The sequence below is a fragment of the Felis catus genome, chromosome B4 (genome assembly GCF_018350175.1).
Source record: "Felis catus isolate Fca126 chromosome B4, F.catus_Fca126_mat1.0, whole genome shotgun sequence".
Lineage (NCBI taxonomy): Eukaryota > Metazoa > Chordata > Mammalia > Carnivora > Felidae > Felis > Felis catus.
In genome coordinates, this window is record NC_058374.1 from 47,203,799 (window position 1) to 47,227,988 (window position 24,190).

The 24,190-nt window shown below is 45.4% G+C and overlaps 1 protein-coding gene across 1 annotated transcript; it reads left to right on the plus strand.

Moving 5' to 3' along the window:
* Positions 1-484: 484 nt before the first annotated feature.
* EMP1 (epithelial membrane protein 1) lies at positions 485-20,833 on the plus strand. The gene is made up of 5 exons (XM_003988435.5): positions 485-650; positions 15,551-15,663; positions 17,251-17,347; positions 17,462-17,602; positions 18,539-20,833. The coding sequence occupies exons 2-5, from the start codon at positions 15,586-15,588 to the stop codon at positions 18,703-18,705; spliced, it is 483 nt and encodes a 160-aa protein (XP_003988484.1). The 5' UTR covers positions 485-650; positions 15,551-15,585; the 3' UTR covers positions 18,706-20,833.
* Positions 20,834-24,190: the final 3,357 nt, after the last annotated feature.

Sequence of the window (24,190 nt, forward strand, 5' to 3'; positions counted from 1 at the left end):
TGCACCTAAGTCAGGCAGGGAAGCAAGTAGGAACTGAATCTGATCATTTCTGATGGCTGGCAACCCGGATGCATGAGGCAGGGGAGGAGGAATGGGAATCTCCTTTGATGATTAGCGAGGATTTCAACGGGCAGGGCTCTGTCCTGTTCCCTCGCCCCCTCCTCCCCAGATGTACATTTGGACAGATAAGTTGTGTTTGCCTATGCCCATGGTAACCGTGTCTCCTTTTTGGTGAGGAGGAACGGGCTTCGGTAAATAGATCTATTTGTGTGACTCCTAGTACTCATTTGAAGCAATGTCACTCCTTTTTCCACTGTGGTCTGTGTGTGTGTGAGTCAGAGGGAGCCTAAACAGGCTTCTTTGAATTGATGGCTCACTCCCAGCCTCTCTTGACCAACTGCCAACCTAGCAGGGCGTAGCTTACCAACAAATCTTTTTTTTTTTTTTTTTTTAAAGGCAGACTGATTCATAGAAACTCCTTTAAAACGCAGTGAAAAGAAACCGCCCATCACACACCCCAGCACACTAGCGCTGGAAACTTATAACCTCGGGAGGCAGGTCCCTCCCCACACTGTGGTCACATACCTTCAGAAGAGCGGACCAGGCAGCCACCAGCTCCTCAGGGCGCCTCCGTCGCTTAGGACCCTCAGGTAGGACAGCTTCCAGCGCTGCGGGGAAGCTGGGCAAACTTTCTTTCCTTCTCTGCTCTCCTTCTTCTGACCTCGTCACCTAAGCTCCGCGTTTTCTTTTTCCCTGTAGCTATTTGTCTATGAGTCTCTGAATTGAACTCTTTGAAACATCTGGCTGAAAGTGGATACTGAGACAACTTTTTCCATAAGGTTCAGAAAAATGCCTTTTGACTGGGAGCTTGGGGGACCCGGGGTGGAGGGTGGGGGGTAAGTCCGCGGGACTGGGCTGTGATTATGTTTTGCAGTAACTGGGTCCTTGCTCTGAAATGTGGAGGGAGCAGGGATTTTGGAACACGCCAGGATAGGGCATTCTTCATGGGGAAACACTACATGCCTTTGAAAGGGCGCACCGACTTGCCAGATGCTTTCCAGTTTGTCCGTTTGGGTTCAGTTGCTTCAGGATTTGGGTTGTTTCTCTTGGTTGTTCTCTGGTCTCTTTTGGATGATAGGTAGATACGTGCTTTTCTGTTTATTTTGGTTGTTGCATTTGCTCCTGCTCTTTTAGCTTGTTCATTCACTTCTGTTTAAATGTGTTTTTTCCCCCCACAGGATGGGAGGAGGGGGTTGGTTTGTTTAAAGAAAACGGAGAGGTGGGGGGCGGGGGAGCGGGCGGGTTGGGAATCAACTGGTGTGTCAGAGAAAATGCGGGAGAGTTGCGTTTGGTGGAATCAGCCTGATGTGGATTCCAGAGCTCCATGTCTCCTGGCCAGATGTAGAGGATGGGGAGAGGCGGGAGGGAAACTGGGTTTGCAGGAGAGGGTGGGGCAGGGGAACTTCATCTGGTGTAGAAAAATGGTGAATGGCTTTGTGCTTCCACCCCAGAAACAGCTGAACTTTAGTTCTGAGTGGAGAGAAATAATCATTATTATCAGAAATAAGAAAAGAATTTTTTTTTTTTTTTTTAGCTGAATGTGGAAGTTTTCAGCATGGAAGGCAGTGATTGTTTTGGAACATTTTATCTTCTCGCTCTTCCAGAATGTGATTGTGCAAACGCAAACACTAGTATTAATGGTAAAGAGAGTCTGGAGAAAGGAAGAAGGGTGATTTCTATTTGCTTTTTTTTTTTTTTAATGTTTATTTATTTTTGGGGGGGGGGCGGAGGGGCAGAGAGAGGGAGACACAGAACCTGAAGCAGGCTCCAGCTCTGAGCTGTCGGCACAGAGCCCAATGCAGGGCTCGAACCCATGAACCGTGAGATCATGACCTGAGCCAAAGTCAGACGCTTAACTGACTGAGCCCACCCAGGCGCCCCTGATTTGTTTTATTTTTAAGTTAGCATTTTGGCCTAGGTGTGGCCCATTTCAACATAGATACTGGTTTTATTTTTCCTCCACATAAACAAGATGAGGAAAATGGCAGGATTCAGCTTGTCAGACGAAATTAGGCTTTTCCTTTAGAAATGCAATTCGTTGGAAGAGACCATTTCAATGCAATCAGCCTGTGTACATTGTACAGACAAGGCGCCTCGTAAAACCGCCCTCGAGGGGATGATTAACTAAGTGCAAGGGAAACTTTTCAAGCTGCAGGGAACTCCCACATTTGCTTAAAATGTTTATTATTTCCAGATTACATGGATGTGGATTCAAGGAAGCCATTATTAAGTTGATAGTAATGGTATTCTATGAATCCAGCATGAACCTTCTTGTAGTTCTGTGCAACTTAACGCTATAAGCAATATTTATCCAGTCAGCACATAGAAAATACTGACAAATCTGGGAGTGTCGGCCATCACGAATTGCATTTTTTGTGTGTGTGCATTTCACATTACACTGTAGTTCTAGCAGTGAGAAAATACGCTGTATGTTATTTCCTGGCGTTTTAGGGCAATTGTTGAAATGCTGTTCTAATTCTTGCCTTTCCCACTGCCTCTAAGTAGTGAGGGAACTCCCTAGCTGCAGGAGTGTTTCTGGATTTCAGCTCTAAGTCTTTGAAAATACTGAAATGTGAGGGTTATTTTTTTCCCCCTGCAGCCTCCCACCCTCAGAGTCGGATTGAATTCCACCACAGACTCTGAAGAATGGGGCGGGGGTGGAGTGCTGTCTGGAGGGCTGCAGGACATCCGGTCTGGCATCCTGGTCAGAGGACCCCCCAGATTTTACATTGTTTGAGGGCACTAAACTGTCCGGAGAGTTGGCACAAGGCCATCAAGGGCCAACCCAGAGCGGATCACATCCCAGAACAGATGCTGGCTACTTCCCAGGACTACAGGGCACATCTCTGAGGAAAGGAAAGGCATCCCTTCTACTGGCCGCTAGAAAAACTTACTGTGACTTTCTCAACTCTTCCTGCTTCCCTCTAAGACCCGCTTAGGCCTATCCAGTTCCCAGGGGCCATCCAGACTCCAGGGGGCCTTGCGAGTGGGCTCCATAAAGACCACCCTGGGATGCAGACCCTCTTGGCTTGGTGTGGAGGGTGCAGTGGGGGTTGGTTCATGCCAGATGCACAGGGATCAATGGAGAGACAGCAGTCAGCGACCTAGAAGGCTTAGAGATGAAGCAAAATGTTTTCCTGTAGACTCCTCAGAGCCCGATAGGAAGTATATCTGACAAATGGCCATAGAAAAGGGCACACGGCAAATTTAGTTACACTTTGTCTTTAATTTTGTTCACCAAATTCTCAGTTTGAGGGAGATTCTCAGTCTGAGGATCAATTCATTCATTCTCCACCATATGCAGAAATCCTATTTTTACACCACCTTGGACAGATGGCCACTTTACATTTCCTTAAAATTTCCAGAATAGGGGTGCTCACTACCTCCGAGTGAGAATCTCCGTGCTCCCCCACTACCACCCGCCCACTTTGCCAGACAACTCTAATTATTAGAATTTCTTAAATTCAGCACAATCGGCTTCTCTATAACTTCTATACTGTGCTCCTAGTTCTGTTCCTGGGCATGCAGAAAATATCTCTTCCATTTTTGTTGTCGCTCTACTCTTATTCTCTAAACGCTTAACCCTTAATTAATGTTCAATGGATAAAACTTGACGAATTGGTATTATCATTATTACCTAAGACTCCGAGAGAGCAGGAAGCATTTTTAAAACTTTACAACTATGCACGTCGTCAGCCATACCCACAGGATTTGATTCTGAGGGATTTCATTTTCTAAACACACGAATATGGTTTCTTCTTTCACTTACCACGAGTATATCCAAGGCTGCCGAACACAAAAGCTCAGAGACATTTGGGACTCTCGGACGTACAGACCCAGAGGGGACACACCCAGTCGCTACTTATGGAGGTGATGGTTAAATCAGTCAATCTAACACCAGAGGCACAGGCTTCGAACTTGGCCTTGCCGGGGTTATCCCGTAACTTGGTTTATAGTTCACGTAGCTCACACCTTTACATTGTTACCACCTGTCATGATAGCTCCAGGAACACGCTGCCAATCCATTATAACCCCAGACTAATTGCTTGGCCAGCACAATGGATGTCAGTCCTGGAGAAGAGCTCATAACCTTTAGCCAGGGTAGATCTGAAAGTTTCTGACCGTGACATTCTCTTTTCCAAGACTCTTCCCAGTTCTGCTTAGATGATCCCGGATTTCTGTTCAGTAATCAAGGGAGCCTTGATTGCTTGAATTCACAATACCCCACCCCCAAACACATATGTCTTGAGACCACTTTTTGTGATACTTCAGTCCCTGGTGCCCTGAAATAATTTCTTGCAATTTAACTGAGAGATCCACTGACACTGAAGCATAAAAATAAAAGTACAAACCCTTGTGGCGATCTCTGTTTCTCTCTCTTCCTTTGAAGAAATATTTGGGTCAGCATTTCTGGAAATGGGCATTTCCCAGGAACTAAAATGGACTCCTCCGCTCTTGGTGCCATTGACTTGATGTGGATGCGGCAGCTTTCGTATTTCCTGAGTCTGTTTCACGAATTCTTCCCTCAAATGGGGTAGTTAAAATTGAGAACACGGGCATAGGTTGAAAGTGGTGGTAAGAATCTCGGGGCAGATGCAACATGGCTGAATAGGGGAGGGAGGGTTGTGGTCTGGTCCCCACTCTGTCCTGTGACCATGGGCAAGTCACTTGTCTTCTTCGTGGAGGGAACAGAGCTTGATGGTCTCCACGGCCTCCCTGTGGCTCTGAAATCTTATTGTTCTAAGGTCTTATCGTCCCGTTTTGAGGGATCCCTTGGCTCATGCTGATAGTTCAATCCATAAAAGTTGGGAGAAAAGTTAATTGAGGCATCGTGTTGCATCGCAGGGCATTTTACACAAGGTTGAGGGTCCAGGCAGCCTCCTGGGCTCATCTGCTCTGAGATTCCTTTCGCCTTGTCATCAGATAGTAATGATTCACCCAGCTCTTGGAAGAAAAGGAAGAGGTTTGACTGATTACCCACAAAGGGCGCCAGCTCAGATGAGAAGAGGCAGGCCATAGAAGCCTGTTAAGACACTGACAACAAAAAAGGATTCACCAGTAACCAAACCAGGTTTAGGAAGAAACTGAGCTGGTCCTGGGAAAGGAGCTCCACCCTCTTGTCTGGGAGGGGGGCCCTGCAGCGTGAGGGTGTGGCGGTAAAGGTGTGGACGAGCGAGAGTGAATCTTAGAATCTTCAAATTCAAATAGTTGAATAGAACAGTCGTAGAGGAGGAAGAGGGAGCGGGTGCAAAGGCAGGTGTTTCCTTAGGCTTGTGTGTTGAGGGAGAAGAAGAAGTGCCACTGGACAGTTCTAGAAGAGGGAGAAAGAGCACCGCGGAAAGAGAAAGACAGGGAGAAGTGCGGGAAGGATCCCACCCTATTTCCTTCCCTTCTTGTCTGGGGAACACTCCCCCCCCTTCAATGTTTCTGAACATTCCTCAGGGTCAAATATTTTGTTCTTTGTCCCCTGTGAAGAACCTTTGTTGCCCAAGCTACAAATGTTGGTCAATACATCCTTGGTGTCATTTGAATTTCCACTGAAAATTTATGCCAACAGGGCAGTGATCTCCCTTGATGTTTTTCCTCTTTTCAGAAGGCTCCGATCAGAGCTAAGAGCAAAATGAAGTCCTTGATACTTTGACTTCTCTCATATAATCAAAGGCCCCTCCTTGGGGGCGGGGGTGCTGGAGATGGGGAACTGGAGAGAGGTTTGGTATCCTGGAACGGTGAGTTAGGCTGGCGGGTGCGTCCCGGCTTCCCTTTGCTGGATGTGGCTTTGGTGGAGAAGGGACGCTTGTGCTGTGGGTGGGGGCCAGGATGGAACGTTGGAAGCGTGTCTTAGGGCTTGCAGTGTGGGGATCTGGTCTGGGACTTTTGGTGGCTCTGTTGTGGGCCTCCTTAGCAACATGACAGGAAGAAGCAGCTGCCCCCGGCACTGTTTTGAGGGGGCACTGCTGACCCTCTGATGAACCAGGAGGTGGTGGAAGGAACAGAGTGAAGGGTAGCTATGGTAGGAGGTCTAGAATGTCTGCTGAACCCCGAGACAAATACGGGAGAGAGAAGATCATGCTGGAATGGAGGAGGCCCGGCCTGGAGGGTGCGAGACGGTGGGTTTCAGTTCCCCGTTCTGGTTTAGCTCCGGGGAAGGTGCATTTTCTCCTCGGTTCAGGGACTGGACTAAAGAACTTCTACACCTCTAAACAATCGCTCTCACAAAGAGTAAGGAGGCCTGTGCCCCCCCCCCCCCCCCCCCCAGCACACTTGCCTCTGGCGGCCTCCCTCCCAGCCCTGCGGGCTCTCCAGGCCGCTTTGCTGGTTGAAGCATGTTGCCGCCACCTACTGTCGACCCGCCCAAGTGCCCCTGGGCTGGGCCACACCTTGATTTTCTTCCCAGACCCTAGTTATTGTCTTGGCAACCTCTCCCTCAAAGGCATTCTGGTGGCCAGGACACTCCTCTTTTGTCAGAAGCAGAAGACAACCGCAGCTTCTGTCCTCACCCTGGGGGCCGTCGCCCCAGCGGCCTGGACAGCTGCGGTCTGGGGGCGTGGGCTGGTCCCCGCATCACAACCCAGGTCTGGCCTGAGCCTTTGCAGATGTTGCCAGATCCACCCCCTGCTTGGACACAAAGGAGGACAAGAGGAAATGAGAGAGAGAGAGAGAGAGAGAGAGAGAGAGAGAGAGAGGCTATTCTCCTTGGGAGCATCTGCAAAAGCAAGATTCATGCTACTTGTTTGTTTTTAGCATAGTCGTCAGCCCTTGGATTCTGCCAGAGAAGTTGAAAGTCCATTTGGCCGGCCTGAGCCTCTCATCTCAAGTAAAGGAACAAAAAGAATCCCCAACAACCATCTAGCCTTTGCTCTGTCAGGCACGAGCCCCTCAATCCGCACGCTAGCCCTCTGAGGTCTACAGATCACGGTTAAGAAACGCTGCAGTCAACAAATCGCCACAATGTATACTCTACATGTCTTACAATTTCATGTTAATTATACCTCCACAAAACTGAAGTTAAAAACAGAAGTGATGCAGTCAGGATTTGACCCTGGAGCCCATGTTCTTCATCACTGCATACTCTTTCTCTGTAGGAGGCACCAACCAGAGAGGTGATGTGATTTTCCCAGTCAGAAGTTAGAGGCAGAATTTGTTGGAGATTTTGGTTTTCTAATAGGTGCTTGCCTTTTTCCTTCCTTCCTTCCTTCCTTCCTTCCTTCCTTCCTTCCTTCCTTCCCTTGTCTTCTTTCTTTCTTTCTTTCTTTCTTTCTTTCTTTCTTTCTTCCTTCTTTCTTTTTCTTCCTTCTTTTTTTCTTTCTTTTTCCCTTTCTTCCTTCTTTCCTTCTTCCTTCCTTCCTTCCTTCCTTCCTTCCTTCCTTCCTTCCTCTTTCTTTCTTTCTTTCTTTCTTTCTTTCTTTCTTTCTTTCTTTCTTTCTTTCTTTCTTTTTCTTCCTTCTTTTCTTCTTTCTTTTTCTTCCTTCTTTCTTTCTTTTTCTTCCTTCTTTCTTTCTTTCTTTTTCCCTTTCTTCCTTCCTTCCTTCTTCCTTCCTTCCTCTTTCTTTCTTTCTTTCTTTCTTTCTCTTTCTTTTTCCCTTTCTCCCTTCTTTCCTTCTTTCTTCCTTTCTTCCTTCTTTCTTCTTTTCTCCTTCCTTTTTTTCAATACCATGCTTGTTCCCCCACCCCCACCCCCTGGTTCTTCATCCCTAACTATGCGAGAGTTTGTGCTAGTTTATACCAAGGTCAGTTAAAACACTACTCTTTCTCTAATAACCCCCATTTATTATCGATAGACCACGTTTGAGAGATGGACCCCCCTTTCTTCCAGGACCATGAAAAAATAGTTGTTTCCCCTAGAGCATGTAGTTTTGCAGCTTGATTCCTGATGTTTCTCCTGGTCATAAACTGCTCTGCATGTAAAAACATCAGGCCCCGTGATGATGTAGCTATTGTGAGATACAACCTGAAATTCTTTCCTTCCACACCAAACATCAGACAGCCAGAGGCAGGAGGAAATGGCCCTTTGGGATCCTTTCTTTCCACATGTTTCCCACGGAGAAATTAACACCGCCCTCTCCCACCCCTACGTAAAAACAATATTTAGAATGGAAAGTACGCTTGACATAAAACAACAATAACAATGGCCAGAAAAGCTCATCTAAGGTCTCATCCACTCAACCTGCTTTTAATCCCAGCCTTTTCCTCCTCCGGACACATCCTCTCCGACTGCTCCCAAAAGAGAGTGTTTCCTTTTCTGCTTTTGTGTTAAATGGACATCCACTTTGCCAACCCAAATGATCCTCGATGGGACACAAACACATCAAAAACAAACCAACCAAAGCAGAATGATCCTGAGGAGGATAGAAAGGCTTGGTGTTGCCACTCTACACAGTGTCCTTACGGAGGAGCAGCAAGCAGCCACCGTTGGGTGTCACGCTAAGGGAGGTGGCGCAGAGATAGAGGCTGACTCAGGGAAATCATGTGATCAGGGGCAGCTTCATCTTTCATCTTTTCTCGTGCCTCGCAGGAAGTACCACGTCTTTGGTCAGATGGTGTGAGAAAGCTTTCTTCAAAGTTTACAGTTACCCAGAAAGGCACGGAGATTTCACAATCAGGAAAACATGATCCAATGAAAAGACAGAGTCGTGTCTAAAGTCGAATAAAATCAAGACTGTATTATGACATGATTGAGATTTAGGGGTCTACGGTGATGTCCTTTGGTTACTTCTCTGATAGCATGGAAGTGCTGCTTCAAAGGTGACCATTCTGGAGAATGCCTTGGAGGCAGCTTTATTTTTTATTTTGTTAAAAAAATTTTTCTTAGTGTTTATTTATTTTTAAGAGAGAGAAAGAGAGGGCAGGGTGGCAGCAGAGAGAGAAGGAGACATAGAATCTGAAGCAGGTTCCAGGCTCTGTGCTGACACGGTGTTCAAACTCACAAACCGTGAGATCATGACCTGAGCCAAAATTGGATGCTTAACCAACTAAGCCACCCAGACGCCCCTGAAGAGGCAGCTTTAGATTAAAGGCAGAACTAAGATAAGGGGTAGGAGTTGCCAAGAGCAGATTCTGATGCATTGTCAGAAGGACGTTTCTAATGGGAGGGTCTTGGCAAGTAGTGAGCTCCCTGTGACTGGAGGAGTTTAAGCATGACTTAGTTCCATGGTATGGATTTGTAGCTGAGGTTCATATATTAGGGAGAAATTTTAAGGCCCCCCTCTCAGTCTAGACATTCTATAACTTAAAGAGATAGAAAAGTTAAATCTGTGCACAAATTAGTGGTTAGAAATTTAAGATATTTTCTTTGCATTCACTTATATCTTCTTAAATAAAAGGCAACAAACACATATATACCCTTGTATGTTCAAATGTCAAAATTACTCAGGAAAATATTCGTATGTTTACATAAGTATTTACATAGGAATATATAACACGGAGCTTGCATATAATAATATGCTCAATACATAGTTATAATCATGTACAAATGATTTCTAAAAATTGTAAAAGACTAAAGTTTGTGTATGCCTTCCTAACAGCCTTCCTAACAGCATTTATTTGCTCACTGAATGGAAGTTTACTTGGTACCTGTCATAGACAAGACTCTCCTTTCGGAAACTTAGAATCTTAGGGGTGAGAGAGCCAAACATTGCCATAAGTAATTTTGTTACCAGGCAGATTGCCCCTAGTGGTTTTAATAAAGAGCTATGCAAGGTTATTACACAGTGGGGGAAAATGACTACTTCTGACTTATGTATCTGGGAAGGCTTCTTAGAGAAGGCGGGATTTGAGCTTCTTTGAAAAAATTTTGATAGGTAGTTCCTGGAGGAAGCACACTTGAAAGCAGGGCTCTTTCTTTGGAAATCAAATCCTCAGGATTCCCAGGGCCAGAGTAAGGCGTTTGGAGCCTCTTTTCCAGTGGTTGGTGGAGGGGGTGGTGAGGTGCTTGGAGGATTTTGAGCAGAGGAGTGACAAGGTCAGATAACGAAGTGGCATAGAGGGTACAGCAGAGAAGGAAGAGCTCAGAATGAGGACCACCGGAGAGGCTGATGCCGTGGTCCACGTTAGGATCTGAACTGGGCAAGGACAAGGCGAACAGAAAGTAAGGGGTGGATGAGGGATAAATAATGGAGGAAGAACCCATGACCTGACTATGGTTTTTTGAGCTATAAAATTGGGATGAAAGGAAGGAGAGATGGGGAATTTGGCAGCTGGCCATGATTTCTCCCTTCTCCCCAGAGAAGCTTGGGTTATACAAGGCTGTCAGGAAAATGACCAAGCTGTCTTCGAGCTAGGCAGCTGATTCACATGTTCTCAGAAAGCTCTCTTGCACCATCTGGTAAAGGATGCCTCCCTGTGTCTTTGTCCGGGAGAGTCTCACCCACTCTCAAATGAATCGGGGACATTTGACCTCTGTGCGACTCCCTCTCTGCTCACATAGCCTCCGACCTCCCCACCCTCCACCCCCATTTCTGATTATGTTGCACCCCCAGGCTCTGGCTAGTTCTTCAGTGATTGAAGCCCAGGATTTCCACCACTTCCTTTGCTGGAAGAGTGGGTTTTTCATTGTCCTATTCTATTGTGTGGCTCCCAGTTATTGTGACTTAGACCACCACCCTTAAAGAACTGCATCCCCCAGACTCTGGTGGTGGCAGTTCAATAAATACACATACTCTGTGGTGGGGAGAACTTATCTGACCCTAGCTTAACAACCATGGAGCCAAATCACCAACATCTAAACTCCTCTTCTGTATCTTTAGAAGTCAATTATTCTCAAAGTCTCTGCAGTATTACGTACCCATCAGAAAAGGAAAGGTGCCCATAGGAGCCTGATTTGTTTCTCGTGGTCAGAGCATCCCAAAAATTAAGGCAAAGCAGTCTCAATAGCTATGTTCCTTTGATTCTTTCATATTTTTGGGGAGTTGGAGGGCATAAAAGGAAGGCAAGAAACCAATAAAGATTTAAGTGGATGGAGACAACCTGGAGAGGACAGTTATCCCCCCTCCCCCACCCCACCTTTAGGTAGTCATTTAGAGCTCCAATTATCTTATAGAATTTGTAATTCTCAAGGTCATTTCCACTAACTGTGATAATTTTCTTTCAGCAAAGAACTTAATGCAAACCTAGAATGGTGAGTGTTGTGAGATTTGCATTGGGACTAGGAGCATAAAAAGACTGCCGCTCCTATGTGGGGTGGGCAATTTGAGAAGAAAAGGGGAAGCGTGGTCAGGAATAAAAGATGGCGGTGGTGGAAAGGGAACTGGCTGGTCTGTATGTTTGGGAGAAAAAGAGAGAGAGCTGCTGTGTGGCTCTAAGTCTCAAACTTCCTTTTCTTTTAATACTCAACTTCTCTCTAGAGTCACAATGCATGCCTCCCATGCTTTTCTCAGTTTCCTGCTCAGCCCAATCATATCCCTGAGCACCCCTGTCTCAAGAAATCCTACTCTGCTTACAGTGATGGGTGGAGAAATATGTTCCTTGCAACTCACATAGAACAGTCAGTGGATGTCCTAGCCTTTAAGAACACAGTGAGTGCACTAGCTCTGTTGGCTTAGGTTTAAGTACCATAAATAATGTTATGGGAGTCCCCAACAACCAACTGACAAACTTTGGGACTGCCCAATGCACCAAATGCTCTGAAGGTTAGGCATTGCACCTAGTTATTTAGAATTGCAATGCTGTTATTTTGTACTTCCTGGTTTGAGCTGCCCAGCTGTGACTAAGAGTATGCTTTCCACTGGAGAGTGCCATCCAAAGCATTTTAGAGAGGTCTGAGGCAGAAGCCAATTATTGTTTTAGTGAAACCAACTGCCAAGGAAAAAAGTTGTTACAGTCAATACTTCCAATGATATGGATATTCAGAAATGGTTTCTTTTCAGTGCTTTTGTATGAAGTGAGATACATACCAGGGTGGGGAATGAGTCTCCTTGCAAGCTGCACTGCTGGTAGAGGGTGGGTGGAAGGTTTAAGAGCATGAGAACTTCTGTTATTTATCCCCATTCTGCTCTGCTATTAGATCTCCAGACATTCACCCATTAGGTAGAATGGTTGTCTATGAACATATCAAGATTTCCTCTGCCACCTTACCTCTGGGTGAGGGTTTCTCTGCTGGGGATACTCTAGTATAGGGACTGGGTGACTAGGAACAATCCAGATGAGAAATTTAAGAAGATAGTTTATTCTGTTTCCAAATGTGTTACAGAGGGCCACTGAAAACAATGGAAGCCCTCCTAAGCTGACAATGGATGACGCTAATAAAACCTGATGAATTGGGGGCACTGAAAAGATGGAGAAGTTGTATGTATTATGTGCTATCTCCAGCTAAATACCCCTTACTTCTGGTTGGATACAGCAGCCAAAAGCAGAGGAAATTATGTGTTCTATACACTAAGCACTCTTGCCAATTCAAGACGTTTTGCTCCTTTCCTCAGCGGATAGATGTGGTACGATCACGATCACAGGAATCTAAGATGAAAGAGAGTCACTTCTTTGCTTGATTCCCCCACCCACTCCTCCGGCTTGCACAGGCAGGGAAATAATGATCAGGTGGGGCTTTGGCTTAGATCAGCAGTGAGATCCAGCCTTGGTTCTGGTGGCAGTGGCTACAGGTCTCATTTCACAAGCAGACCAGAGCACACCTAGTTAAATCACACCACGTTCAGTCCAGGGAGCAAACAATGCTTACAGCAGGCAAAGAGAGCATCTGCAGATGACTGGCCTGAAGGTTAAAGCAGCCAGGAAAAAACAGCAGAGCACACACAAAACACAAGGGAAGGTACCAGGCCCTGGGGAAAGGGAATACCACACGACAGGGCACTATAGGACCTCTCCTTCATAAGGCCATTACCCTCCAGATCAGGAGAGAGATCAAGAGGCTGAGGGGTAAGTTGGGTGGGCTGAGGTGGATGTGCAGTAGGAGGAGGGTGTATGGAATGCAATAATGTTCAAGTCATCAAAATGGAGAATGTAAGCTGAGCAGGGATGAAAGGAATCAGACTTACTTCGGAGGGTTACATAGCAACCCAAGGGGGCAGAAATTTCTACTGAATTCCCAACAGCATGCAAGGCAGGGAACTCGCGATGTTTCCTCCACCTCGTTTAAGAAGCCTCATTTGGTGTACTGTATTCTGTTCTTGGCCCCTCAATCTTTTCCCACTTTTAGGAGGAGGGTGTTTGTCAATTAGAAGCCAAAGGAATAAAAAAAGCATTTATAGAGCCCAAGGAGGATTAAACATATGACTCGTTATGTAATAATTTGTAATCCCCTGAAGTCAGCCATTTCCTTTCCCCATGAAGGTCAAGATCAGGATCCAGGGATGGTGTGAGCTTTCTCCTTCTGATTCCTGAGGGTGTGTTCTTAGTGGTCTCCCCACTCACAGGGCAGGTATTAGGCATAATGACAATTTCTAAGAGCCCAAAATGATCTGTACACACTGCCTTGTGATGTACATAGAAGATATCCTACTACTTGTACTTCTCATAGGGCAGCCTAGTGACTGACTGGTTATATTGGCAACAGCCACTCTCAGTTTCATAGAATAATAATAGGAATACTAATAGCCACAACCAAAGCCGCCCTGTTAGCACCCGCCATGTGGCAGGCACTGGGCTAGTTTTACTTTCATGATCCAGTTTAACCCTCCTGTCTCCCTGTATAATTAACATTGCAGCCCCCACTTCCTATAAGAGGAGACTGAGACTGAAAGGTCAAGTGATCTTATATGATTCTAATTCCACCTGTTTAATTCGGAAACCTCTTTTCCCTGTGCATTAAAGTCAAGCAGAAAATTGCGGAGGTATGCACGAACCTGCGAAAAGCAAAAATAAATTTGAATGTGTAGGAAGATTATTAATAGCAGGCATGAAAGCTCCAAGCTCTCCCCTGAAGCGGCAGGATAAACTTCATGATTTTTGTCATTCACAGTGAAATTGGACACATTCCTACAAAGTAGTCTGGGTTGAAGGGAAGTGTTGGGATTGGGAAGGAAGGCAGGGGTTGCTGGAGACAGTCGGGATGCACGGAGGGGAAGCCAGCGTCTGCCTCTCATTCCCGGCCTGTAAAGAGCAAGTCTCCCTCAGTTACATTAGAACATTCTAGACTTTGTGGGGTTTTGTTTGTTTGTTTGCTTGTTTTAGAACATTCTAGACTTTGAGTACTGATGAGGAAAGTGAGAGGAGATAAAAGGCACCTGAAGTGTTGGGACGATAGCATCAGTGCTGGCCACGAAATACCTGGGACAGCAGGAAGGTGGCTCAAGCACGCTCCAAGCTTCAATTAAATTAGGTGGAGTGAGAGAGAGAAGCAGGACAATTGCAGGATGTGCACAGCCATCTCCTCCTAGGTGGGGACATCCACATATCCACTCTGCTGTGAATAACCTCCAGCCCTTTCCTTTTGAAGTCCCTTGAGCCTATACTGCATCGTAACTATTGTGGGCATGATAAAGCACTCCCTCCGCAGCTGACATAAATCAGAATACCCACTCCCATGTGCATCCTGCATATTTTCTTTATGATCAGTGGGCTCCCTTTTTCTCCTCTGCGGAGATTATGGCTGAACGCTTTTGTTATCCGTACCCATTCTTAATGCATATTACTTCCCAGTCCTCCTAGCACGTGAGTTATGCATTTGCCTGTCTTCTCCATTGGGTCCTGAAGGATTGGACTTTGTGTAAATGTCACGCACAAATAGATGGCACCTTTAGTGGTGTTTCAGGCTGCATGCTTCTAAAGCCCCAGAATCGACATCCTGCATCAACAGAAATACAGCACTGTGCCCTAGACAAATAGCAGAGTCCCTACCATGAGCCACACACAGCCCAAAGGCTCAGGTGCAGTAACACAAATCTGAACTGTTCAATCAGTAGGTGATCAGACCATTAAACTGTAATTAGGTTGTTATAATTATTGAATACCAAACAACATAATAATAACAGAAGTTGTGGCTCTCACATTTTATAGCTCACCCGGGATCAAATTAGTGGCCTATTCAGTCTCTGGGCATAGTAATAGCTGCTGTTCTGTAGAAGGAATCCACTTCTATTAATATCACTGGGTGAGCAGTTTGATAGAGGCACGGACCCTTCCTCAGTGGAAAATGGAAATTTATAGGACATCGTTGCACAGAGACCTGGAAGTTACAACTGTGAAAAGGCCTTTTAAAAATCCAAGTTTTACTTTTTGGTGCTTACACCACAAACGAGATAAAACACCAACGGTGATAAAATGTGGGCTTTTCTTTTTTTGAAACAGGCTGTATTAGAGAGAGGAGTATATAAATCCTTGAGAAGTGGAATTATGTTTATATTGAGGTGTATGTAAGCAGACGAATAGGCACTTAGGAAACTAGGTTAATACGATGTTTCTAGGAATTTATAATGAAATTGTGATGGTTTTTATTGCAGCTCCTCCTGACTTTAGCAGATAGTCCACGCATGTGGGAAAGCTGAATCATCTTACTGAAACTGACAGTAACCTTTTTTCCCTCCTTTACCTTCTGTCTTTTCAGAATTCTCTTCGCTCTTGAAGCATCAAAAAGCCAAGATGCTGGTATTACTAGCTGGTATCTTTGTGGTCCACATCGCCACTGTCATCATGTTGTTTGTCTCCACCATTGCCAATGTAAGTAACGTTCTTTTTTTCATTCATTCACCCAGAAGTTATTTGGATATTTATATAAAGCGCTACAAAAGAAGTTTGAGCCACAACCCCTGCCCCTTGTGAATATACAGTTTAGTTGTGGAAAACAATAAACACACGCGCGCACTTCCAACGATTAAACAGCGGGGGGGATAAAAGCCAGTGTCAACAGCCAGGGCTCTAGGTGTCTAGGGGCTGGAGAAGACAATGAGACTTCTTCAGCCTCTAGCAGAATCTTCTCCGGAGGTGGAGCTTGGAGGATGGGCAGATGGGCGGGGTCTCTTGGCAGGCGATGAATCGAGGAAGGAGTAGGGACGCATTCCAGGCAGGAGCGCTAGCCAGCCGAGGTGCCTGCCTCCTTGAGGGAGAACCTTTGTTCAGGGCGGAATGAGGACAGCCATGTATGCAGCAGGAGCAGAACTTCTCTTCCTTCTGGGCACCTTGATTAGAAGGATAGATGGGAGAGAGAGGATGAGAAGCTGTGGTTGCCAGACTGACACATTCAAATTCTGAGCTGAGAGTAGCACGTGAAAGTGGCATTTTGCGTGATTAACCTGGCTCCACGGAATTAACTCACTTAAACAAAACAACATAAAAATATGGAGGTAGCAGGAGCCTTTTCTCTCCGAAGCTTGGGCTACTCTGACCTCTAGTGGTAGTCGATAGCATCACATTTGCTTTTGTTGCGCTTTTCTCAGAAAGAGACAAGACAGCTCCTCGCACACAAAAATCAAGGCCACCCATCACTAGATGGGTCAACGGTGGTTCCAGAATCTCTTTAGGTCCATGTTACAGTTAAAGAACAAATGGGCTTTAAATTTCAAATAGAAGAGTTTGCTAACATTGGGGGGGGGGGGGCGGTGATCATAAGCAGGGCTAATTTAAGTACAACTCTGATAAGACAGAATCGCCGCCCATGAGGCCTTCTCCAGACTGCAGGTTGGCCATTCTATACACCAGCCCCTAAGTCTCTGAGAATAACGACAAGCCCAGTGAACGACTTCAAACCGCAGAAGTGGAGGCCAAGAGTGCTGAATGTCTGAATTATCAGCTCCTAATACAGGGCTTGGCACCTAGCTGTTTCTTGAATCAAGAGCAGGTGATCACACGTTCTTGGACGTGTCCTTCCAGCAATGCTCATTCTAACAGGTGCCGTGTGTGGACAAGTGGATGCTTGTTTTTCAGAAGAAGAATGTTTTTTCTTGGTCCAGGTGGGAAGGGACACTGGCACCACAGTGAGCCTTGGGGAATACGTTTTGGTCACTCTTCTACTTTTAGGGGCCTCGACATTCTTCTGTTTAGATGAAAGTGGCTTCTTGACACGCGGCCCCAGAGAAGCTGTGTGATTTGTCTTTAGCCACACACTCTTCCATCTTTCCTCTTGGGACCTTTGTGACTTCGGTTTGAGTCACATCTCATTTCCACCAAGGGATGGGGGTGCTGAGCCGTATTTGTGGCTCAGTACTGTGTATTGCTTAAGATTCGATCCCAAATCTGATCTGTTATTTCTTTTTCTTTTAAAGCAGAGGGTGAGTTTTTCAACCACCGTTTGTTTCCTTTTGGTTTCAGGTCTGGATGGTTTCAGATGATACAAAAACATCGGTAGGTCTTTGGAAAAACTGTACGGGTGGCAACTGTGATGGAGCCCTGTCGTATGCCAATGAAGGTATGTATTCAAGGGCTGTGCTTGGTCCTGAGGGTTGGCGTGATCAGAGAAAAGTCCAGCCCATCCGGGACGAGTCAGTCTAATACCCTTGTTCTCCTCCTCCTGTGTCCACAGATGCCCTCAAGGCCGTGCAGGCTTTCATGATCCTCTCCATCATCTTCTCCGTCATCTCTCTCGTGGTCTTCGTGTTCCAGCTCTTCACCATGGAGAAGGGAAACCGCTTCTTCCTCTCGGGGGCCACCATGCTGGTGTGCTGTGAGTATCGCAGTGGTGGGCTCCCGTTCGTGCAGGAAATGCTTTTATGTGGGTCTTACCGAGGGTGCTCCCGGCAACTCGGACAGACAAGCACATGGCTCAGTGAAGTCACTTTGGACAGCTTTGTCCCCCGGTTGTTTGTTCTCTTTTTGAGAACCCCTGATCGCTGCTTGGAATGAGTGCTGTCAGTTGCTTCATTGTTTAAACCTTGCGCTCCTGGGGCTGCCCTGTCGCTAGTCCTTGTACAGTGGACACTTGAGGGCAGGAAGCTGGCGGTCCTTAGAGAGCCGAAGCCACTGCCACAGTGCATGGCCTTAGTGATGTTCTTGTTCTTCGTCCTTCTTCCCAAACACACAGAATTTGGTGAGAGGCTGTGTTCTTTTGTATCCTGGGCAGCCTGCCTACATACGTGGGGGTCCAGAAGGAAAAGCTGAGTGGCGGACATGAAGTTCCGTGTTTTGCTTCACACTTTTAGCTTCTCAGAGCAGTAGAGATATGAGAGCCCAAACACCTCTAGTTTACCAACACAACCATCGAGGTTGGTCCAGGGCAAATCATAAGAACAACACTTTGGGGCTAAATGGCCAGGTTTTATCCTCCCGATGAGGGAAATAGGATCTTTTAAAAATTATACAATCGGGGCGCCTGGGTGGCTCAGTCGGTTAAGCGGCCGACTTCGGCTCAGGTCATGATCTCGCGGTCCGTGAGTTCGAGCCCCGCGTCGGGCTCTGTGCTAACAGCTCAGAGCCTGGCGCCTGTTTCAGATTCTGTGTCTCCCTCTCTCTGACCCTCCCCCGTTCATGCTCCGTCTCTGTCTCAAAAATAAATAAACGTTAAAAAAAAAAATTAAAAAAAAATTATACAATCTTTTTTCTTTGTTTTAATGTAAACAAACAAACAAACAAACAAACCTAAACTCTTTTTTCCCCCTTGCAGGGCTGTGCATTATGGTCGGGGTGTCCATCTATACTCATCATTATGCCAGTGGTTACGGAAACCTCTACATGAAGAGTCACCATGGCTATTCCTTCATCCTGACCTGGATCTGCTTCTGCTTTAGCTTCATCATTGGCATTCTCTATCTGGTCCTGAGAAAGAAATAAGGCTGAACAAATTCATGGGGATCCGGGGGGGTGGGGGTGGGGAGAAGGAAGCCGTTGAATCTGGGAGGGAGGTGGAAGGTGCCATGCAGGAAAAACCAAGAGAGGGGCGGGGGGCGGGGAGGGGAAGTAAGGGTGGGAGAGGCTGAAACCCAAACCATTCCTGAGGAGGTTCTCTATGGTGGAGCCCCTGCCCTTAGGAGAAAGTAATTGGCTAGTACTCTGCTGCTCCCTTGATGCGGGCCCCAGGAGAGCCTCTCTCCAGCCATCACACTTGGCCTCCAACTGTCCTCAGTTACACACACTGGGGCCCCATCAGCTGCCACACCACTGGCTCCACTCCTGAGGCTGAATTCTGGGTCTCGCACTGCGGTCCTCAGACCTATTGCGTCAAGTTAAAATAGCGGTACAAGTTCCAGCAAGAGCAGATCTTGTTCTGGGGTTGAATATGCTAAGCCTGGAAGCCATTCCGCCTTTCTGACCCAAAGCAAAACATCACATTCCAGTCTGAAGGACCCACAGGAGGGTTATGGCCAGTGAGCCATTATCCCTCTTTAGAACAGATATTTAACTCTGTGGAACTCAGTGGTATTTGTGACAAAAATGGGAGAAAGAGATACAGTCCTAAGGCCAAATTGGTGGATTGCTTAAACCAAGAAAGAGAACTTTTCACAGCGGAAGGCCTGGGGGATGGTCAGAACTCAGACAAGACCTCACGCGGCTGTCCCTCATGGAGACCTCTCGCTATGGACTTTGCTAGGCCTCTTGCTTAAAGCCAAAGCAGCTCTTCTGGTGATTCTGTAAAGCCACTAGTGACCAATTCAGTGGTGAAAGTACCACGCAAGTTATGGGACCAAGGGGCAGTTTTGTGACACTGCAACAGTAGGGTTATGTTTTCAGGGCCCCCTGTCCATACAGTCAGTATCTCTTTTAAGTACATGATGGGAGAGAGATGGACACGGTTCCCTGTGACACGATTTATTACCCTCCCTCTCAATGATAACTTTTGAGGATGTTTTGTCTAATTATACACATTGGGGATCAGGACTCCTAGGCTCAGCGGTGGCTCTCGCTTTGACTCTGCCTGGAGTAGTCACCTTTCAGAGGCCCTGCCTATCCCACTTCACAGGTGATGCAGGGCCATTCTGGAAGCTTAGTAAAACACACACGAACCAAAACCAAATAGATCCTTGGGTTAAAGGTGCTATATAATTGTGAAGTATTAAGCATACTAGATTTCGGTCGTGGTAAGAACACAGGGCCTGCATTCCCAGGAAAGTTAGAAAATTCCCATGAGATAATTAAAAATATAGGTGATGGGCAGATAATTTCTTTAAGGAAAAAAAAAAAAAAAGCAAAAACTCTTGTGGTACCCAATCAGATAGTAACTGGCTGTCTGTTGCCATAGGAGCATTTCTATATAGGACTTAGTTGCAGTATGTTATTCCTGGTTAAGCAGGCATTGCTCTGGCCTGGAGGAGCTGTTTCAAGCCATCTCAGATTCTGTCTAAAGGGGTTGTTATAGGAAGACGTTTCCTCTATTGCCTGAGAAGATCTAGCCCAGGGAGAATCTGAGACATCTTGCCTACTTTCCTTCTCCCAGCTCTCTCCTTATCCTGTTTCTCACATGATTTTCCTCTTTGGGGAGTTGTTATGCCATGACTAGTGGTATTTATGTAAAAGGACTATGACTAAGTATATTTCTCTGTGTTCATTCTGGTTAAGGGAGTATTGAGGGCAGGCCACCAGATTATCTTGGCTGGGGGTACAGGGACGGCAAGCCAAAACTGCGGGACGATGACCTTTTTAATTGTGACTTAAACATCACATGATTACAGAAGGCTGTCTTATGTGCAGAAACACACTTACATATCAGATATACCCAAAAGAGATACTTGCATTAGGTTGGAAAGTCGAACCATGACTGGAGTGAACCATGTATTGCCTTGTCTTTTACTTTATTTCTGTGACATTTACGTCTCATGTAATTTGCATTACTTTGGTGGGTTGTTCTAGTACTGTATTTGGCTTCTTCTTCAATAGATTGATATTTCATATACTATAATTGTAAATATTTTGATACAAATGTTTATAACTCTAGGGATATAAAAATAGATTCTGATTCCCTTCACCGTGTGAATGTTTTCTTCCTAAAAAATGCAAGAGATGAGGAATAATCATGACATTTATACCTAATTAAGTTGTCAGTCAGTGTGGTTTGGACAACTTGGCATTTATTGGAGACATTAAGTTACCTTCTGGTAATACATTAGGCATTTCTACAGTAACTCAGCAAGTGAACCTTATTAGGTAGTTTTATCTTGCTTTAATTAAACCTCTTAAAGCAAAAACCAGAATTTTGTAAGCTAATACATTAGAGAGATGTTATGATCTTGAATCAGAATGACTTATGACATTAAGAAGTGAGATACTCATAAAGTTTCTTTGAAACACAATTCGTCTAACGTGTCTTCAAAATATAAAGCAATTCACAAAGATAAGCATCACGTACATACCTTTGCAGAAACCCATTCATTGCATAAACTGGGGCATATCTGTAGAAGCCAGATGAGAAAAGGAAAGCTTTACTGCTCTCTGTGAATAATAAAGACTGGAATTAACAATGGAAAAGCAGAGTAGATACTGCGTACCCTAGCATCATGTCAATACCCATATCATACAAATGGTTTTAATGTGGAGTAGGCACTCTGCCAGTCCCCTGCGGTTTTGGATGAGGTAACAACACAAGGAATACCCAGAAAGCATACACAATGGAACCTGAAAATGCAACTTCAACATATCTTCAAGTCAATTAATCAAAGCGCATTGATTATTAATACTCTCTCAGAGACCTATGTAATTTCTTAGATTATTTCTGGGATACTATTAAAAGAGGCTATTTCTCTCCCTTACCTCCCCCTAGCATTCTTTCCCTCATGTCATTTGCCTCGCCGTGGATCAGACCTCCAGAGCATCCTTTTTTCCCCCTTCCTTCTCTAGATCTTTAATCAGAATCTCCAACAAGCTTTCAGAACTTTTCTGCCAAGATGAAATCTTCCACCTCAAAGACCTGGACGATGAATGGGAGTGTATTATTCAGGATTCTCCAGAAAAAACAACCAATAGGATGTGTGTGTGTGTGTGTGTGTGTGTGTGTGTGTGTGTATAAATTTATTTTAAAAAATTGGTTCACATGATTATGGAGGCAGGCAAGTTCAAAGTCTGCAGTGAGAATAGGGTTGGCAGAGGCTGAAGACCCAGGGAAGAGCCAATGCTGTAGTTCAAATCCAAAGACTGCCTGCCGGAAGAATTCTCCTTTGTTTGGGGGGTGGAGGTGGTCAGTCTTTTGTTCTATTCAACTGATTGAATGAGGCCCACCCGCATTACAGAGGGCAATCTGCTTTACTCAGAGTCCACTAATTTCAATGTTAATCTCATCCAAAACACCCTCACAGAAACATCCAGAATAATGTTTGGCCACATGTCTGGGCACCGTGGCTCAGCCAATGTGACACAAAATAAAGCATCACGGGGAAACATTCTTATTAAGGATAAGGCACAAACGTTCTCAGAAATAATTTAAAAGAAGCTTGAGCAGTGGAAATCTTTATGTTTACAGTTGATACTTAGTTCAAATAGTGAAAGAGTAAGACATGGGGTTAACTTCAAAGATGATCTTAGATATCCTATGAAAAGACAGGAAGTTGTCAGAGTCCCTTTTATAGTGGAGCTTAATCAACATTTGTTAAGTTCAATGTCTTAGGTAGAGTCAAATTGAATTAAGGTGGTTAAGAAAGTGCTCTTAGGTGAAACTGGTCCAAATTTATGAATATCAGGAAGATAAGCTACAGAGCTCTCCATTACCGCTCAAGAATGGGGGCTGCAGGCAAGTGGCGACGTTTTTATTCATCAAAGTGATAAACGTGAGGTGTCAAATGAGTAATAGACAGCTACACCATTCTGCATTGGACTCAGCCATTACAGTCTCTGTGCCAAACCCCACTGACTTTCAGGCACACAGAGATCTTTCCAGAGGGCCTTGAATGAAGGTATATGAACAGTAAAGAGAGTATTGTGCAGGGCTCCATACTTAAACAGAGAAGCTCTCTCCTATGTTTACTAAGAAATAGAATAGACCAAAATACAGATAAAATTCCCTAGCCAAAAAAAAAAAAATACACATAAGGTTAAAAGAAGCCTAGATTTTGGGCAACAGGGGGGAGCGGGGTAAGGTGGTGGGGGGCAGGATGAAAAGAGAAAACTTTGCTGGAAAGTATGGAGTAGATTCTGAAGAGTATCGACTCAATGTAACGAGGTATTTGCAGTCCAGGGAAACATGCAGCTCTTGAACACAGCAGGTAGGGAAGGATGTCCACTGACTTTGTGGAGCCCAATGAAAGGAGTGTTTTGGAATGTTACCTAGTCCTGTTTCTGTAAGGGAGACATGTGAAGCCTACTCACGGGGCAGGAAGGTGACCATTAAAACATGTATTGATAAACCACTGGGCACAAGGTGCTGTACCTGGAGGCTAGCAAATGAAAGCTTCAGCAGACATGCTTCCTGTCTTCATCTAATTTACAGTCTAGGAGGGCAGTAAGACTCATACCTAGAGAAAATGGAAGGAGACTCTCTGCGAGCACAGAGGAGATGAGAACTTTGCTACCAGGGGGGAGGATAGAAGAGCGATTTTCAGGTCTTCGTCCCTTTCTCATGATCCTTATCCCACCTCGTGAGCAATTAGCTGACAGCTCCTGTGGATTTTACCTCTGCTACATCTCTTACCTCCCCAAATCCCCCTGCCCCACAGGCCACTCTTTTGTTCCAGGCTCTCCTCGTCTTCCATCTGAATGACTGTAGGTGAGGAACATTCCAGTGGCCTCCATATCTTTACTCTTTCCAGTCTCTCTTTCTGGCTAATGTCCGGATGGATGTTGATGGATGCTTGCATCACCACCACGGAGCCAATCCAGGGCTGGGAGAACAAGAATTCCCACAGACGATGCCAATGTGTATGGGAGTTCATACTCAGTCTTCGGGTTAACTGATGACCCACAAGGGCTACAGAGTGAGTCCTAAGGCAAGAATGACTGTCTTCATATGGCAAACGAGGGACTTTATTATATTAAGAGATAAACTGAACAAGGGGTGGGGGTGGAAAAACAAAAACACACTGTTGAGTCTTTCCCACTATAGGGATGGGTCGGGTTCCAAAAGCTATTTTCCTAAGTTGGTTTTTGGGTAAACTCAGAGCATATTTTTCCATGGAGACAATTCAGAATTATTTTACTTATAAAATGGGCTAAAAGGCTTGTATAATCTAGCATGGAAATAAGCTTAATAATTATTACACTATTATTATTTTCAATGGGAATGAGTTAGTTTAAATTTTGGAAACCTAGAACCCTCTGTTGCCTTTCCAAACCTTTCATGGTAAGAGTAGTGTGTCTGATGGAGAGCGGAATGGAGAGTAGATATGGGTCCATATTC